Here is an 18,824-nt window from a genome sequence, read left to right on the forward strand (position 1 = left end):
CCGGTTAAAATTGGCAAGTGGCAAGTTAAGATGCTGACTACCACATCTGGAGTCAAAAGTTCGAATCCAGGGCATGCTGAGTGACTCCAGTCAGGCTTCCTAAACAACCAATTGGCCCAGTTGCTAGGGTGGGTAGAGTCACATTGGGTTAACCTCCTTGTGGTCGCTATAATGTGGTTCTTGCTCTCGATGGGGTGCGTGGTGAGTTGTGCATGGATGCCGCAGAGAATAGCGTGGGCCTCCACGTGCGCTATGTCTCCGCGGTAACGTGCTCAACAAGCCACGTGATAAGATGCGTGGATTGATGGTCTCAGACATGGAGGCAACTGAGATTCATCCTCCGCCACCTGGATTGAGGCGCATCACTACGCCACCATGAGAACTAGAGCACATTGGTGGTTACACAGTTAAAAGAATTTGCCAAAATTTGCGTCCCTAATAGGAATGCAATTTTTAATGCAACACAAGTGCATGTGGCATTCTCAGTACTGCCATAAGGGCTGCTATAGCAGACATTTGCACTCGACTTGTTGCTACTGAATGTTCCGGTACCCTGAAATTGACCCCAATTAGCCGAGTTATTGAAAAGCACCACTGCCCAACAGACATCTCTGCATCAGTTCAATCATGTTTACCTTTTCCTGTGGTGCTACTGAAACAGGTTCTGGTCCCATGGTAACCAGGAAGTAATTGCGTTCACATAATAAATGATGAGGATTATTTGTAGGTTGCTCTAAAATAAAAAATGTTACACCACTGATGATTAGGTATATGGCTGGGGTTAATAAAATGGTAAATAAAATATGCATCCCTGTTGACTGTATTACATCATTTAAAACTAAAAATACAACTCGCTATTTGTGCCACTCTGTGGACATTTCACCTGGAAACTGGAGTCCACAGGTGCCCATGCATTCAACAATATTTCCAGATTTGGCCACTAGGGGCAGTGGTTCGAATAGCGGTAAGCAGACTAGAGATCTGCTACCCGACCCGAGCCCAACGGGACCTTCAAAAAAACGGGGTTCGGGCCAGTTTTTTAAGCATTACCTTGGTTTCGTGTTGGGTTTGTAATTAATGAAAAACCCAAATAGACGTGTAACACTATCCCAAACAGATGTGTTAGGGGTTGTTCACACTGAATGTGTTTTTGCGAGCGACAGCACTGTTTTTCAATGTTTTTCAGCATAAAAACCCTGGACTAACATCTTTGACCTTTGCACCGCGTCTCGCTGTTTTTTTTTTTCAGCGTCTCACGCTGAACCGCCGCATTTTCAGATACTGTGTCAAAAGAACTTAGAAATGCATCTCGAGACACTTTCAACACTTGATAAATGGTAAGCCAGTGTTGTGTGTATGTCTACTGTTACTATACTTTTATGACTATTGCCTAGGATGCTTAAATAAAATACAGTATATTGCAAAAAAATGACTTGCTTGGAGTAGAAATTATAAAGAAAGTAATCAATTTCAGGTTTGGGCTTAAAATTTGACATTACCAGTTGGGTTGGGTTCGGGCTTCAACTTAAGGCCTGTGCAGACCTCTAGCAGACCAATATCAACTGTCTTCTACAGCTTTCTCTTTCAGGTCAGTTACTGTCATGATGGTGAGGCAACAGTCTAAAGATAATCTAGTTGAGTGAGTTAGATCATATAAACATGTTTATAGCTATCTACCTGAATAATAACACATCTGGTATAATGGCACAGACATTTGAAACTAACTCTATCACCTCCTTGAGTACGGAGGTGTTACCGCCAGAGCGATGCAAGTACTGTATTTATTTTAAGCATCTACAATGGGACCACATTTTTATGTACTTGCATAGACTATGTATCTGGCCTGAGGGACAGTGTGATGAGCTCACCGGGTTCACATTGGCGTGTATCAGGGCTCAGCTCCTCTCCATCAGGACAAGCACAGGTGTACTTGGGCGAGTGCTCGCTGATCTGAGGGGCTCGCAGACACAGAAAGTCACAGCCACCGTTAGTCACGCCGCCCAGGTTACAGCTGTCAGGAGCTACACACACAAACACACATGCATACACACACAAGCACAATGATTAATCACCCATTGGTACAAACAACATTCTGTAAATCACATGGGTGAAGCCCACTTCATATTCAGTCTGTGGAGACTTACACTATGATTGATATTTAATGGTAAACTGTGGATGTCATTGTCTTCAGCGCCAGATTGTTACGTCAAAATGACTTAAATTCCGATTAATACAAAAATGATGGGTGATGGATTATAAAGTGGAGAAAACTGATATAAAGTGGATTATAAACAGTTTGCAGTTGACCATTTGTCATAAATATCAAAAAAGGAAAACAAATACATAAAAATAGCTGAACTGAACTGTCACAGACCCTCAGGTTGGCTCAGCTCGTGGAAAACGACAATGTCATGAGGGTCGTTGAGGTGTTCTGCAAGGCTAGTCACATCTTGACCCGTGAGTCTGTTTGCGCTGTATACGGCCTCTTTTTCACGGTCTGTCCAGTACACTCGATCCTGAGAGAGACACAAGAACAATGATTTTTACAACCGGTTAGACAAGTCGTAATAATTAGTACGAGATGGCAAAATTGTAAAAAATCGTACAAGTTGGCTCGTTCAAAAACACTTTTACTCCCATAGAGAAAGAAAAAGGGAAAGAACGAACAATGTAATTAAGATATTTTCCTAAGTTTAACCCCTAACCAAAACCAGAAACCTAACCATTATTTTAATAAGAAGATAACTTTTTGTTCCACGGATAAAAGAAAACATCAGAGTTTGGAACAAGATGAGTGGAGCGTTTTACAGGTTACTGACATACAAAATCAGTCATTTGTATTGCATAAATAAATATGGAATGAGTAACCCAATTTGTTCAATTATGTTTTCTTTCTTAAAATAAAATGTTAGATTGGAGGCTAGCTAAAAATGGATGTATTGTATCAGTTCGTAATTCCCTTTGTTGATTGGTTGGTCTCTATGTGAATAAAAGTCGCACCTCATTGTTCGAATCAAGTCGTACGAGATTTTACGATTTTACCATCTAGTAAAAATTATTACAAGTTGTCATAAGACTATGTTGGATTTTTACATTTTCTCAAGAAAATGTGAGTGGTGCTCACTGCTTACTCATGCAAACTCGCCACTACAATGCTAGGTTGTGAACGACATTGCTATGCAGTTGCTAGTGTGTTCTGGGTGTATACTCGCTGGCTGCTTACTGGTCAAATGAGCCCACCCTAAGTCTATACGACATTTCTGTCCCTAGGTATGGCTCGGGTCCACCATTCAATGAAAATATATTGAATACTTCATCCATTTATTTTCCATCAAGTGAAAATCGCATGTCAATTTGAAAACCATTTTGAAAATCTCCTTAACAATCTGCATCATTTGAGGTATTATTCATGTCCGTAGCACAAATGGTTCAGCTCGAGTTACACACCAAAGTTGAATACTTGGATAAAATGCCTGGGTATCCTTGGTATTCATTTATATAAAGCTGCCAGGAAAGAAGTATCTCATTGAAAAGTTCCACAATCCTTTATGTGGAAGCTCTTATACTGGGGTGAAAACCAAAGCAGGATTCTCTGTCCAGACTAAAGCCACAGTAATAATAGCTTTAATTGTGCAGCTGGTGTGTAGGTGTTACAGATTACATTCCTTCAGCATCACTATACTGCTCCAGTCTTCCTCTGCTGTAGGATTAGTGAGCAACACACAACTTCAGAGTCTGATTTTGTGAAAATACTATAATCTGCTTTATTCATATCAGAACTCTGACCACACAACACACAGGACCCCATCCCTATGTTTCCATGGAGACTGCAGAGCTTAAGCAGCAAAAAATAAAGGGGACTGTCCCACATAAAAATACAAGGCATCTTTGAAAAAGATTGGTGTCATAGAGCAAATGATTCATTTTTTGTTATAGCTTTAAATTTAAGGGACTATTTGATATTGCCACCCTTCAATCACATTCAATCTTCGATCACATTCAATCACAACTTTCAGAGGGTTTCAAAGCAAATACATATTCACCTGAACATACTGATATACAATATCATACAGGCCGGTTAATTGCTTAATTGCAGATACTGGTATATTTTCAGATAATCGGCTTCAGACTATGTTAACTGTGTTAGTTCCTCCTTGTGTTGGTTCCAGAATCTACAGACGGCCTTGGTAATGGATAATGCAGTGTTCATTGTATTTCAGCATCTGTATATTGTATTTGTGGTTATTTTGATTAGTTTAATTTTAAAAATTTTGTATGTCTCATTTCCTATGCTTAAACTATTATAAATATTGGCATCAGCCACCTTGCTCTCTAGATATCAGCCCTAACTGTGCATGAGTGAAATGAGCAGCGCCCTGTGTTGTGTGTGGGTGTTTTTTTTTCTTTATTATTAACATTTTTATTGATTCATAAATTAACACACAAAAAAACAACAACATATATATATATATATATAATGAATCAATCACTTTAAACATTAAACCCCCACTAAATCCCCTCCACCCCACCCTGACCCACCCACGAACACCCCTGTGGTCAATAGAATATAGACATACACCCAAAAAAAAAGCACAAAAAACAACAAAAAAAAAAAAAAAAAAAACACAATAATCAAGTATAATAAAAAAAATTTAAAATACTAAACTCTAAATTACTCCCTCCACCACCACTCCTCGAGATTCCCCCAAAAATGCTAATTGCCCCATTTCTTATTGTAAGAATCCCTAACTCCCATCCTTCTGCTCGACCCCTCCTCGAAGGCAGCCACCCTCCCCATCTCCGCGCACCACTCCGGGAACGAGGGTGCTCCATCCGACTTCCAACTCCTCAAAATAACCTGCCTGCCAATCATCACACTGGTCAAAACCCAGTCCTTCATGTACTTATCTACCAAATCCATGACCTCCACATCTCCCAAAATACAGAGTCTGGGGCAGAACAAGACCTGAGTGCCCAACACATCACACACAAAACTTTGCACCTTCAGCCAAAATTATTGGATCTTACGACACCCCCAAAAAACATGGGTGGTGTCTCCATCTTCAGAATGACATCGCCAGCAGATGGGTGTGTCCTTAAGACCAAGCCTATACAATCTAGAGGGGTTCCAATAAAATCTATGTAAAATCTTAAATTGCATAAAGCGAACCCTTGCATCTCTAGATGCAGACTTTTTTTAGAATCCTAGCCCACACTCACTCCTCCAATAACAAATTTAAATCTTCCTCCCATAATCTTTTGAGAGAATTTAAAGCTCCGTCCCCCAGATTCTAAATTAGCAGAGAGTAATACACTGATGCCTCATGCCCCTTCCCAAAAGCAGTAATCACCACTTCCAGAGTATCTGCCGCTCTAGGGGGGTGCGTGCTACTCCCAAAAACAGTGCAGAGCAGGTGGCGCAGCTGTAAATATTTATAAAATCGAGATCTGGGAATCCCAAAATGTTGAATCAAATTTTCAAAAGATCTCAATACTCCACTCTCATATAGGTCACCAAGTGTATTAACCCCCCTCACAATCCAATATGACCAACAGAAAGGGGACTTATTAATACATAGTTTAGGGTTCAGCCATATGCTCGAGGTTACGTTTAAATAAATTTCCGAGTTAAACACTCTGGACACCTTTGTCCATATTGAGTGTAAATGCGAGATAACAGGGTGTGAGTTAACTACTCCAATTAGTTTGATAGAAGGGCTTTGCAGTGGTGAGATAGGGGCAAGAACTTCCTTTTCAATACAAAACCAGGGAGGGGCTCTCTCAGGTGGAAGCAACCAATGAGCCAAATGTCTGAGACCGAATGCATAATAATAAAACAAAATCTTAGGTAGGCCTAGCCCACCTTTGTCAATCGGCCTATGTAACTTGTTGAAATGTAACCTGGGACGCTTTCCATTCCAAATGAAGGACTTCGCTATGCTATCAAATTGCTTAAAATAAGAGAGGGGGAAAGATTGTAGTAGGTAGTTGAATTTTGGAATACAATTCATTTTAATAACATTAACCTTCCCAATCATCGACAAATGTAATGAAGCCCACCTACCCACATCTCTCGAAAAACTTTTTATTAAAGGATCAAAATGAACTCTAACTAAATCACATAAATTTGCTGGGAATAAAATGCCCAAATACTTAAAGCCCTGTTTGGGCCATTGAAAGGCACCCGGTTGAAAAGCTGTTACTGGGCAGTAAGCAGTCAGAGCTAAAGCTTCGGATTTAGACCAATTAACTCTGTATCCCGAAAATTTTGAAAAGGAATTGATAATTCTGTGGAGGCTAGGCATAGATCTAGTGGGGTCAGAAATGAATAACAAAATATCATCTGCGTAAAGCAGAAGCTTATGCGCCATACCTCCGCCGTCTCCCCTGGAAAATCATCCTCCTTTCTTATCGTGGCTGCTAATGGTTCCAGGGCAAGACAGAACAATATTGGGGAAAAAGGGGCAACCCTGCCGAGTGCCCCTATTCAGAGTAAAATAATCTGAAATTAATCCATTTGTTTGTACCGCCGCTACAGGGTGTCTATAAAGTAACTTAATCCATCCAATAAAAGTATTTCTGAACCCATATATTTCCAAAATCTTAAAAAGATAATCCCATTCTACCATATCAAACACCTTTTCGGCGTCAAGTGAGATGGCAGCGACCGGAGTCTGATCATTCGCCACTGACCACATGATATTAATGAAACACCTAATCTTGTCAGAAGAGCTGCTGCCCCTAATAAACCCCACCTGATCTATACGTATAAGAGATGTCATAACTTTACTTAATCGGTTAGCCAGAATTTTTGCCAAAATTTTTACATCTAGCTGGATCAGGGAAATTGAAAAGTAACTTTTACACTCGCTTGGATCTTTGTCCTGTGTGTGGGGGTTTTAGTTAAAGTGCTGGTGTCTGCACTGGGGAGCAGGGAACACTGCAAGAAGAAAACATACACAAACACAGACTAGCAAGTGCAATCCACAGACAGGTTAACACACACATATATCAAATACACAGAGAAAACAGACACACAGGGCTCCGGGGACACTACAGGAGACACATCGTTGTAAGAGAGGATGAGAAAAACTGCTATATTGAAAAACTCCCTCAAGAAACAAGACATGACTGAATGATAAGCAACAGTGTTGTTGGATGTTCTATTTATCTTCTGAGAGTAGACCAGGAAAAATACACACACTCACCTCGAACACAGCGAGGGCATAAGGATGGCCAAGTCTCTCTGTGGAGGACAGGATGACTCTGCGATGGGCACCATTTAAATCTATGCTGGAGATCAGGTGCAGTTTGGAGTCCACCCAGTACAAGTGCTTGCCAACTACATCTGCATTCACAGAGACATGACAGAACATTTAAGTAGCCGGGACACTGAAGATCACACAAAGGTTTGCATAAAGAGTGCTTGAAGCTCAAATGTTTACAATGAGGCAATAACCATAGAAATTAGTACCAAGAGTGATTCCATTGGGCCACTCAATGTCTTCAGACACCAACACCTGTCGATCCACACCATTCATGCCAGCTTTCTCAATCTTGGCCCGAATGCCCCAGTCAGACCAGTATATGAACCTGCGAATGCAAAGCAGTCACCAGAAAACACAACACTGTTCAGTTTAAACAGACATGTAAAAAAAAAAAAAAACAATAAAACAATGCTGGATAACAAGCTGTTTCTCAACAGTGATTAGAAAATGTCTTAAAAGTAGAATTATCAGGCTCGAGAACATTGATAACATTAAATAAGCAAGGCAGTGACACAAAAGGATAGGAAGGTCAAACAAAAGACATGTCCTTATAACATTACGATGCAATATGCCCAGAGTTCATTCAAGGACTGACTGATGCATGTACTGTACACGCAAAAACATCAAGAGTTGGCTGATTTCCAGGCAATTTCTGGAAGCGTGCCCAGATTTTTATCAGTCCATCTAGAAACAAAGCCTTGTTTAAAAGGTACCAGACAGCTAGAATGAGGCCTTCTCAGGCAGAACTAATCAATGGATTAACCAAAGTCTTTAAGTTTTGTTGCATCAATTCTTTGAAAGATATTCAGAGTTTTGTTTGAAGCACTTAGTAGCAAATAAACTACTGTCAATATCCATTTCTGTTTTATTTGCTGAGTTGTGCTTGTGAAATCAATACTTTTGATCACAAGTTTGCGTCTACACACTCCGCAAATTTTTTTGCTCCCACAGTGCACCGTAAAAACCAGGGAGCATCGTTGCTCACTATATTCCCTTACCAGAAATGTCGTCATGTCTTCTGAAGTCTCTCAAACCATTAGAAGATGGGCACAATTGTAAATATATGATGTCAAAGCCTTATTTTTGCATTTAAAGAGATGTTGTTTGTAATGTCTTTCATTCATAATGACCATGAAAGGGAAACAATATTTTAAATATTAAAGTTGTTAAAAGTAGGTTTAAAATACACTCCTTTATATTTTTATTTCTTTATTTAATGTCACTTATCTTTCATAATAACACTGTACATTTGAATATATTCAACGAAAATGAATGGTAGTGTCATTTATACAGCAATGGTGCTGATTAATAACAGTTGTGCTTGAATGTTCAAGGTTGTTATCGTGTCACAGGTAAATGAGTCATAAGTGTCCCAATATTCAGTGGATGAACACCCTTGCCAGTGCCCAAATTCAAGTTCACGATATACTGATTCATGACATAGGGTGCTAGGGAGCTGACTGAGATGCTCCCTTTGAACTTTTCCTTTTCAGGTCTATTACTGTGGCCATATCGATTTAAAATTTACCTGCCCCTTAAACAGCACTTAAAAACAAATACTAATGTTTATGTTTACTTATATTTAATGAAAGTGTGTAGGAGTGTAAATTGGTACTTAATCCACTTAAGATTTGATTTTCATCAGAATATGTAGGAAGGTAATCCAAAAGTAATCAGATTTGATTACATAAAAAGTGCAATCTAAAATATTATTTTAAAGATTAGTCACAAATATGATCAGTGAGTTCCTTCAACCATTTTCTGTATGTTGCAAAGTATGTTTGCAAAGTAAGACTTGCATACTTGCTGCTCTCCGTGCAGTACCGCCACTCCCTGTCCGCATATTACACAGTCTGCGTAGGGCACCAGCTCTCTAGGGGGGCACCATCTTGCCCTAGGGGAGCAATAGAACCTCCACCAGCTATCCTTCCTTGCACGTTATACGTTATTCAAAGACCCGATAGCAGTCACGGAACGCAGACCATGCGCTTACAATTTTGCTCTACGCTAACCCACCCACTCATCCACCTTACGGATTAAGTACCAATTTACACTCCAACACACTTTCATTAAATATAAGTAAACATAAACATTAGTATTTGTTTTTAAGTGCTTTTTAAGGGCAGGTAAATTGAAAATCCATAAGACCACAATAATAGACCTGAACAGGAAAAGTTCAAAGGGTGCATCTCAATCAGCTCCCTAGCTCCCTATGCGTGTCATTTTATGTAACTAGCGTGATTTCATGTTAACTACTGAAATAGCATGATTGCTGGTATTTATTTGAGAAGAAAGGTTATCTCTATACAATAATAGAACTGAATTCAACAACATCTTTCCCATAATACAGTGAGCTTCTCTTATAATTTTAGTGGCCTTTAAAACCCACCTGGCCCTGTGAGATTAGCTACGTCTTAATTTGGGTACTTTCAGCATACAGTATGTACTGCATGTGATAAAGAACTTAATAAAAGTTACAAATACAAATAGTAATAAAGTACATCCTTCAAGTATACAGGTACAAATACATTCCCGGACATACTTTATTAGGCAACATGGGCATTGTCCCATGACCCGAATGTATTAAGTTGTAACAACAACCATGAAAATTATTTACTCTGGTTTTGTTAATCCAGTACAATTTAAGCACAAGAAACAACTTTCTTGGTATATATAGCACTTACATTTGAAAAGAGCTGCCCGACTCACAGTTCTCCTCCTGCTTTTAAATTCAGCATTTTCTGACATCTCCTCACCTCCCATGGCCTTATTAGATAGTGGATGGCAGCACAATTCAGAATCTCGGCGGATGTAGTAGGTAATCTAGGTTTTTCTTGCCAACTATTTTTGATACTGAGATTACTGAAATCCTACTCATTGGATGTATTGCTTTTTGCATACTATAGTAGGGAAATACGTATATATTTGCCTATGGGGGTTGTGTCATGTTGTACGACAGAGTTGAGATGAGATTGTTTGATGGGTTATCTAAAAATGCATGCTCACCCTCGCTCTGGATCAACAGCGATGGCCCGCGGCTCGCTCAATTCGGTGCTGATCAGCACGCGTCTCTTGCTGCCATCTGAAGAGGCCACAGAGATAGTTCTGTCACCCGAGTCAGTCCAGTAGAGGTTGTGCTGGACCCAATCCAGAGCTAGACCCTCAGGGGAGTGCAGATCTGAGTCGATCAGAGTAATGTGCCGAGATGGGTCGCTCGCCTCATGGATGTACGCACTGCAGAGAGACAGAGAATAAGTGATGCGATAAAGCATAAAATGTTAAATCCCTTCCACATTTAAAGGGCCGTTCACACTGACAATGGTTTGTGGCGACAAACGTGACAGGAAGTTTCATTTTCATGAGAGTTGGCAATCTGAGGCAACAGAGACCACTGGCGATGCAACTAAATTGATAAAACACAACAAAGTAACTAAATATCATTGATTTTTAATCTTTTTCAGAGACAGTTGGTGATTTGAGGTGGCATAAAATACAGAGACTGTTGGTGATGCAATAAAGTTGAGCAGACTTTTACTTTTGCAAATAAGCAATGATGCAATGCACCGACTTCCTCAACTATTTGATGGTATCAACTATTCACTGGCATTCCTACTCAACTATCCGATGGTATCAACTATTCAATGGTATTTCTACTCAACTATTCCATGGTATCAACTATTCAATGGCATTACTACTCAACTATCCATTGGTATCAAATATTCAATGGCATTCCTACTCAACTATTCAACTGTACCAACTATACAATGGCATTCCTACTCAATTATTCAACTGTATCAACAATTCAATGGCATTCCTACTCAACTATTCAACTATACCAACTATTCAATGGCATTCCTACTCAATTATTCAAATGTATCAACAATTCAATGGCATTCCTACTCAACTATTTGATGGTATCAACTATTCAGTGTAATTCCTACACAACTGTTTGATGGAATCAACTATGCAATGGCATTTCTACTCAACTATTCCATGGTATCAACTATTCAATGGCATTACTACTCATCCATTTGATGATGTCAAATATTCAATGGAATTCCTATTCATCCATTCGATGATATCAATTATTCAATGGCATTCCTACTCAACTATTCAATTGTATCAACTATTCAATGGCATTCCTACTCAACTATTCGATGTTATCAACTAGGCGTGTGCTGCTAAGCTATTATCTGTATTGTATCTGTATCTGTTCATATGACAAAATTATCTGTATCTGTCTCTGTATTCAGATAGAACCAGGCGTGGGCAGGGCTTAAATCGAAGTGCGTCAAAACTAAATGAAATGCCCAAATGTTACTCTTACATTTATCGTTTCTATTAATAAAATATGCCTTGTATATGCCTAATAATAGCCTTGTAATAGCCTAATAATAATAATAATAATTTGCCTGTGCATGTATAACAACATTATTCTGGAGGCAAGAGGTGTCAAACAAAATATGAAATGTCAAGCACATATTTTGCAGTGAATAATAAATACAAATTCAAACATTAAAAGAAATGAAAATAAAATCAATATAGCCTACAAACAGGTGAAAGTCCTGCAAGTCTATCAGGAATTTTTACGATAAGACACCATTATTTAGTTAAATAATAATAATAATAATAATAATAATAATTATAATAATAATGTAAAATGTATATAGCGCCTTACCAGAGGTAGCACAGTTTAAAGAAGAAGAAAAAAAAAAGACGGCGAATGTTTTAGATTCTTCGTTTAACATAAGGGGAAATATTCCTAATAGATGAATACTCTATGGAGCCTTTAAACATTTTTTCTCGGAATAAAGTCTTAACCAGATAATTTTCTTAATTGCTGATGTGGACATAAATGTGGTCAACTTTAAAAGACGGATAGACGGGCTCTGATTTGAAATCATCACTTCAGGTCAGGAATTTAACATCATGCTCAGGTTTAGGCTATAAATAAATACATGGGAATCACGTGTGAAATGTGTGACACATTAACAAAGATATTTCAAGAAGTGGAAAGTGTACATGATGTCATATCTTAATGTTACACTTGATAAGCTCCAGACACAAACAATTAACAGAGACCGCAAACAGAGTCGAGACTGCACCCATCCGATTTGAAATCACACCATGCGCATTTTCATTCATGAGGTTTACACTTTAGATACTAGGCACATCCCTAGTATCAACTAATGAATGGCATTTTGACTCAACTATTCGATGGTATAAACTATTCAATGGCTATTTAATGATTTAAAGACAGGGCCAGACCTAGTTATGGCAAGAAGATCAAAACTTCTCCTTCATTACCATTCAAGTCACTGCTAGTAAAATGCCAGTTCAAGTACTTAAAAGGAATAGTTCATCCAAAATTAAAACCATTTACTCATGTTGTTCCAATTCTGTATGAAATTTACTCATGTTGTTCCAATTCTTTCTTTCTTGGATGCAACACAAAAGGAGAAACAGTGACGATTGTAAAGGCCACTCTTGTTCATATAATAAAAGTGAATGGGGTACTGAGGATGTCAAGCTACAAAATGACAAAAAGCATCATAAAAAAGTCCATATGACTTGCGAGCTGTATTTCAAGACTTCTATAAAATAGGCTTGAGGGTGAGAAAACTATAACAGAGTTTCCATTTTTGGGTGAACTATTATGTTTAGTGTTATAGTCTCTGTTTCAGCAGCTTAAGCACTTAAAAAAAAGTTTTGGGAGTGCAGCTTCTCTCCATCTCATTTTAATTATTTAATTAGTGTGTTATCTGGAGAGTAGCAATCTGAGCATGTGAGAGACAATATGTAAATAACTGGAGCAGAATCTCTTGATTTAATTTTTTTTTTACATATCACAAGCCTGTGAAGAAGGGCTTTAACATTAAATGAAGGGACACTCTCATTGTAATGGGCCTTGCTCCCTTTTTAAGTGCTTAAATCAACAGCTTCCGAACATATTTACAGCATAATAACAAAAGTAAAGGTCAAGTTGAGGTCACCTGTATATTTTGCGTTGAAAACGGTCACACCAGAACATGCGGTTGGCGGCCACGTCTATATCGATGGCAACAGCGTTCTTCTGAGTAGGAACCACCTGCGTGTAGTCCCTCTTCACAAGGTCAATACGCCTGATCTCATGCCTGTTTGTGAACATCAGGTAAGGGCTTTTTCCTAAATGAAGAAAGAAAGACAGGTGACATCATAAGGAGTTAGCAGATAACTTTCACCTGAGCTGAAAAAGACTGTATTCTTCAGCCAGCTGTTCTTACAGTTACTTCTTGGAGTTGTTTTGGGAATGTTTTGGGGTTGTCAGACCCAGCATTCCAACAGATAATACCTTTTTGTATTACTGTTTTTACAGTCATGTTTTTACAATGGAAATCTATTGGACAAGGCATTGTACCAGAATAAACATTCAAATACACACTGTTTTGCCAGTAAAGCCAAAAGATTTTAACATTCTACTTATTAATATAGAGAATAGTATGATAAAACTGTGTGCTAACCTCACCTTTGCAATTATAGTTAATCTATCTCATGTCATGATCATATAAAGTACTTGCTAGGATACCAGAAAGTGATGTAACTTTCTGATTCAAAAAGTAATAGTCAGCCTAAGGGAAGTGTCTTCTCGAATCCTTTGTTCACCAAGATTATGTCACCAACTCAGCAAAGTCACTTATAGAGAGACTGACATCTATACAGAGACAGTGCATATATAAAGAGCATAATAATTCTCCAGTCACAGACAGAAAGACAAATACTCTCCGTGGGAATGATTTACTTATTCTGTATCTATCTGCAAACTGTTCAAACATTATATTTGTCATCAGTCTAGTCTTGTTTTTTTACTTTTGTGGCAGGATCCTGACACTATTGTTGTTTTTGTTATTCTGGGATGTTCTGTTTTCTCCATGTGTTTCTCTTTCCTTGCTTGTTTCTGTTCCGTCTCATGTCATGGCCCCGCCTCCTCGTTTCTCTGATCTTCTGTTAATTTGCTTCATCTGCCCCTCTCGTTTGCCTGCCTGATTTCTGCCTCTTTATATTTCCCTCGTGTGCTCTGTCCTGTGCTGGATTCTTCCTCTTGTTTCAGGCTGTTTTATTTCTTGTGTTTGGTCCTTGTTGGTTTTGTATTTCAGTTTATTGATATTTCTTTGTTGTGTTTGTTTTTTCTTTTTAGTTTTGCCCTCTCATAAGTAGTTTTAGTTTATATTTTCTTTAATAAAGTATTTTTGTAGAGCTGACTGTCTGCAACTGGGTTCTTCCTGAGACAAACCGTGACAATATTATTCCTCCTGCATCCTTATGACACACACACAGTCTACCTCTGGGTTCACTAGGGACCATGTCCTGTTTTCAGATGTCTTCTTCTTAAAAGTTGATGAGAGAGTCATGAAGGGAACGTAAGGGATTGTGCAGTCAATTATGTGATAAGATCTAACTGGAATCTCTACAGTAGCTGGGCTGTCAAATACAGTGGTGATTTCTCAGGGCCAGCAAAGCCTTCTCTGCTGGCGTAACATGTCTAATAAACAAATATTTTTTCATCCATTCATTCTCATTGACCATTTTGCTTATGTATTTCAATCGTTTTCCACCCCTTATTCATCAAAAACAAATAGCAAAAAACAAAAATTTTATCCAATCAGAATTTATTCCTTGATGCTTACAAGCAAAGTGTGACAACTGTTTCACAAATTGCATGCCTGAAGTTGAACAGCATGTGAGTCTGAGCACCACCCCGTCAGGCCTTCAAAATTTCCACAGAATCCCTCTACATTGCAGTGAATAGGCATTTAAAGTCAGATTGTCAGATTCATCAGCCAATCATATTGATTTATTTGTTCTTGGTGGGTGTGGTCTTTAGGATATGTCCCAGTCCAGGCCTTCTAGCTGGCCTTGAGTGACGCAATCATGCTTTAAGTGCGTACGTAATTTGAAAGCGAAGAGTGTGAGATCTTGCTGAAGAGTCGGTTGTCACTGCTGTTATTGCCGTTGAGAAAGAAATTCTTATGAATTTAAAAACGAGTTGTTCTGCATGATTGAGCGATTGTTTAATTAAACAGGAAAGGAGGACTGATTTTCACTTCAAGCAAATTGGTAAGTGCTTTTTGCATTGTTGTAGCAACATCAGGAGTTTTCTAAGTGTAAATTAGGCTGCTTGAGCATTCAGTGTCAGATCAAGTTCTGAAAAGTAACCGTGTACCCCGACAAAACAAAATGTACTGCAAGCAAAATTTAAATCGCAAATATTATTAGAGAGATTTTTCTTAGTATTAGACCTCCTTGTTTCTGGCTTTCGTGCGTGGACATGTTTTTAAAATGTCAGTTGGTATTATTAGTTGACTGCCACTTCATGTATGATACGGCATACGGTGTCTTATTCATTGTGAAACTGTGTTTTCTTAATGGCATGAATTGCACTGAAGGCCTAGACTTAAAATGCACAGGCCACGGCTGGTCAAATAAAACTCAGCAAAAAAAGAAATGTCCTCTCACTTTCAACTGCTTTTATTTTCAGCAAACTTAACATGTGTAAATATTTGTATGAACATAAAAAGATTCAACAACTAAGACATAAACTGAACAAGTTTCACAGACATGTGTCTAACAGAAATGGAATAATGTGTCCCTGAACAGAGGAGGAGTCAAAATCAAAAGTAACAGTCAGTATTTGGTGTGGCCACCAGCTGCATTAAGTACTGCAGTGCATCTCCTCCTCATGGACTGCACCAGATTTGCCAGTTCTTGCTGTGAGATGTTACCCCACTCTTCCACCAATGCACTTGCAAGTTCCCGGACATTTCTGGGGGGAATGGCCCTAGCCCTCGCCCTCCGATCCAACAGGTCCCAGACGTGCTCAATGTGATTGAGATCCAGGATCTTTGCTGGCCATTGCAGAACACTGACATTCCTGTCTTGCAGGAAATCATGCACAGAACGAGCAGTATGGCTGGTGGCATTGTCACGCTGGAGGGTCATGTCAGGATGAGCCTGCAGGAAGGGTACCACATGAGCGAGGAGGATGTGTTCCCTGTAACGCACAGCATTGGGATTGCCTGCAATGACAACAAGCTCAGTCCAATGATGATGTGACACACCGCCCCAGACCATGACGGACCCTCCACTTCCAAATCGATCCCGCTCCAGAGTACAGGCCTCGGTGTAACGCTAATTCCTTCGACGATAAACGCGAGTCCGACCATCACCCCTGGTGAGACAAAACTGCGACTCGTCAGTGAAGAGCACTTTTTGCCAGTCTTGTCTGGTCCAGAGAAGGTGGGTTTGTGCCCATAGGCGACGTTGTTGCCGGTGATGTCTGGTAAGGACCTGCCTTACAACAGGCCTACAAGCCCTCAGTCCAGCCTCCCTCAGCCTATTGCGGACAGTCTGAGCACAGATGGAGGGATTGTGCATTCCTGGTGTAACTTGGGCAGTTGCTGTTGCCATCCTGTTATGTCCCACAGGTGTGATATTCGGATGTACCGATCCAGTGCAGGTGTTGTTACATGTGGTCTGCCACTGCGAGGACGATCAGCTGTCCTTCCTGTCTCCCTGTAGCGCTGTCTCAGTCTCACAGTACGGACATTGCAATTTATTGCCCTGGCCACATCTGCAGTCCTCATGCCTCCATGCAGCATGCCTAAGGCATGTTCATGCAGATGAGCAGGGACCCTGGGCATCTTTCTTTTGGTGTTTTTCAGAGTCAGTAGAAAGGTCTCTTTAGTGTCCTAAGTTTTTATAACTGACCTTAATTGCCTACCATCTGTAAGCTGTTAGTGTCTTAACGACCGTTCCACAGGTGCATGTTCATTAATTGTTTATGGTTCATTGAACAAACATGGAAAACATTGTTTAAACACTTTACAATAAAGATCTGTAAAGTTATTTGGATTTTTACAAAATCAGCTTTAAAATACAGTGTCCTAAAAAGGGATGTTTCTTTTTTTGCTGAGTTTATATACACAGATCAGCCACAACATTAAAACCACCTGCCTAATATTGAGTAGGTCCCCCTTGTGCCGCCAAAACAGTGCCAATCCACATCTCAGAATAGCATTCTGAGATACTATTCTTCACCACAATTGTACAAAGTGGTTATCTGAGCTACAGTAGACTTAGTCAGTGTGAACCAGTCTGGCCATTCTCTGTTGAACTCTCTCATCAACAAGGCATTTTCATCAGCAGAACTGCCCCTCACTGGAAGATTTTTGTTTTTGGCACCATCATCCATGCAATTATCTAATCAGCCAGTCGTGTAGCAGCAGTGCAATGCATAAAATCATGCAGATATGGGACAGGAGCTTCAGTTAATGTTCACATCAACCATCAGAATAGGGAAAAAATGTGATTTCAGTGATTTGGACTGTGGCATGATAGTTGGTGCCAGACGGGCTGGTTTGACTATTTCTGAAACTGCTGATCTCCTGGGATTTTCACACACAACAGTCTCTAGAGTTTACTCCGAATGGTGCCAAAAACAAAAAACATCCAGTGAGCAGCAGTTCTGTGGATGGAAGTGCCTTGCTAATGAGAGAGGTCAACAGAGAATGGCCAGACTGGTTCGAACTGACAAAGTCTATGGTAACTCAGATAACCGCTCTGTACAATTGTGGTGAGAAGAATATCATCTCAGAATGCTATTCTGAGATGCGGGTTGGCACTGTTTTGGTGGCACGAGGAGGACCTACACAATATTAGGCAGGTGGTTTTAATGTTTTGGCTGATTGGTGTGTATGTATGTATGTATGTATGTATATATGTATATATATTAGAGGTTGACCGATATATCAGTTTTACCGATTAATCGGTTATCGGAAAAAATCCACACCGATAGTTTTTCCTTGTTGCATCCGGTGCTGGGAAGGGTCTGCTGTCGTTATACAGTATGAGAGTGGCCTCAAGAGGTGAAATAAAAACTTCATCGATGCCTTGTCGTGTTTGTTTTGACATGTGAGACTACACTCTGTATGGAGCAGAACACTTCAGATGCGGATTTATAACATCAACAATGAAAAGGTATGTATACAGTACACTATAGTACACATTGTCATATCATTATAAAGTAATTAATTTGTTGACCAGATGCTGCATTAGTAGAGAACAGCAGTATGTTTGCCGAAAAAGGCTGAGAGGATGCTAACATTAAAGCTAACCTCAAGCGGTTAGAACAATGTGACAAAAATACACGCAAGTCCTACCAAATGTTAAAATGTCACAATTGTTACCATCTATTAGCATCTATTTTCATTAGTTTATATCCAGCTGGTCATGTTCATGCATTCGTTAGCCAGCTTATTGCATAATTAAAGCTAATGACGTGAGAAAGCAAATTAATATCTTCATGCAGCAAAGTGAAACGTATAAGCAAATCAGAAACACATTAGATTTCAATTCAATTTATCCTCACTGTAATACTATGACTTCAGATCTATCACACTCTTGCGCTAAAAAAGGCTAGACACAGTGCAACAAATACAGTTTAACAGAAAGCAGGTGTCTCAATATGCTTTTAAAGTTCTTTTTAATTAGACACGTCATCTAAAAAACAGCGCTCCTGCA

General features: G+C 39.4%; 1 protein-coding gene across 3 annotated transcripts in view; it reads right to left on the bottom strand.

Annotated features, from left to right (window-relative positions):
* The window catches only part of LOC127441003 (low-density lipoprotein receptor-related protein 8-like), a 180,676-nt gene that overhangs the window by 40,668 nt on the left and 121,184 nt on the right, over positions 1-18,824 (bottom strand). For all 3 annotated transcript variants that reach the window (XM_051698114.1, XM_051698113.1, XM_051698112.1), the window contains exons 10-15: positions 13,262-13,433; positions 10,275-10,502; positions 7,475-7,593; positions 7,209-7,348; positions 2,375-2,516; positions 1,869-2,021 (exon numbers count right to left, since the gene is read on the bottom strand). In XM_051698114.1, the coding sequence (XP_051554074.1) occupies positions 1,869-2,021; positions 2,375-2,516; positions 7,209-7,348; positions 7,475-7,593; positions 10,275-10,502; positions 13,262-13,433 (954 nt within the window). The remainder of the gene's footprint in view (positions 1-1,868; positions 2,022-2,374; positions 2,517-7,208; positions 7,349-7,474; positions 7,594-10,274; positions 10,503-13,261; positions 13,434-18,824) is intronic.

The sequence above is a fragment of the Myxocyprinus asiaticus genome, chromosome 5 (genome assembly GCF_019703515.2).
Source record: "Myxocyprinus asiaticus isolate MX2 ecotype Aquarium Trade chromosome 5, UBuf_Myxa_2, whole genome shotgun sequence".
NCBI classification, from domain to species: Eukaryota; Metazoa; Chordata; class Actinopteri; order Cypriniformes; family Catostomidae; genus Myxocyprinus; species Myxocyprinus asiaticus.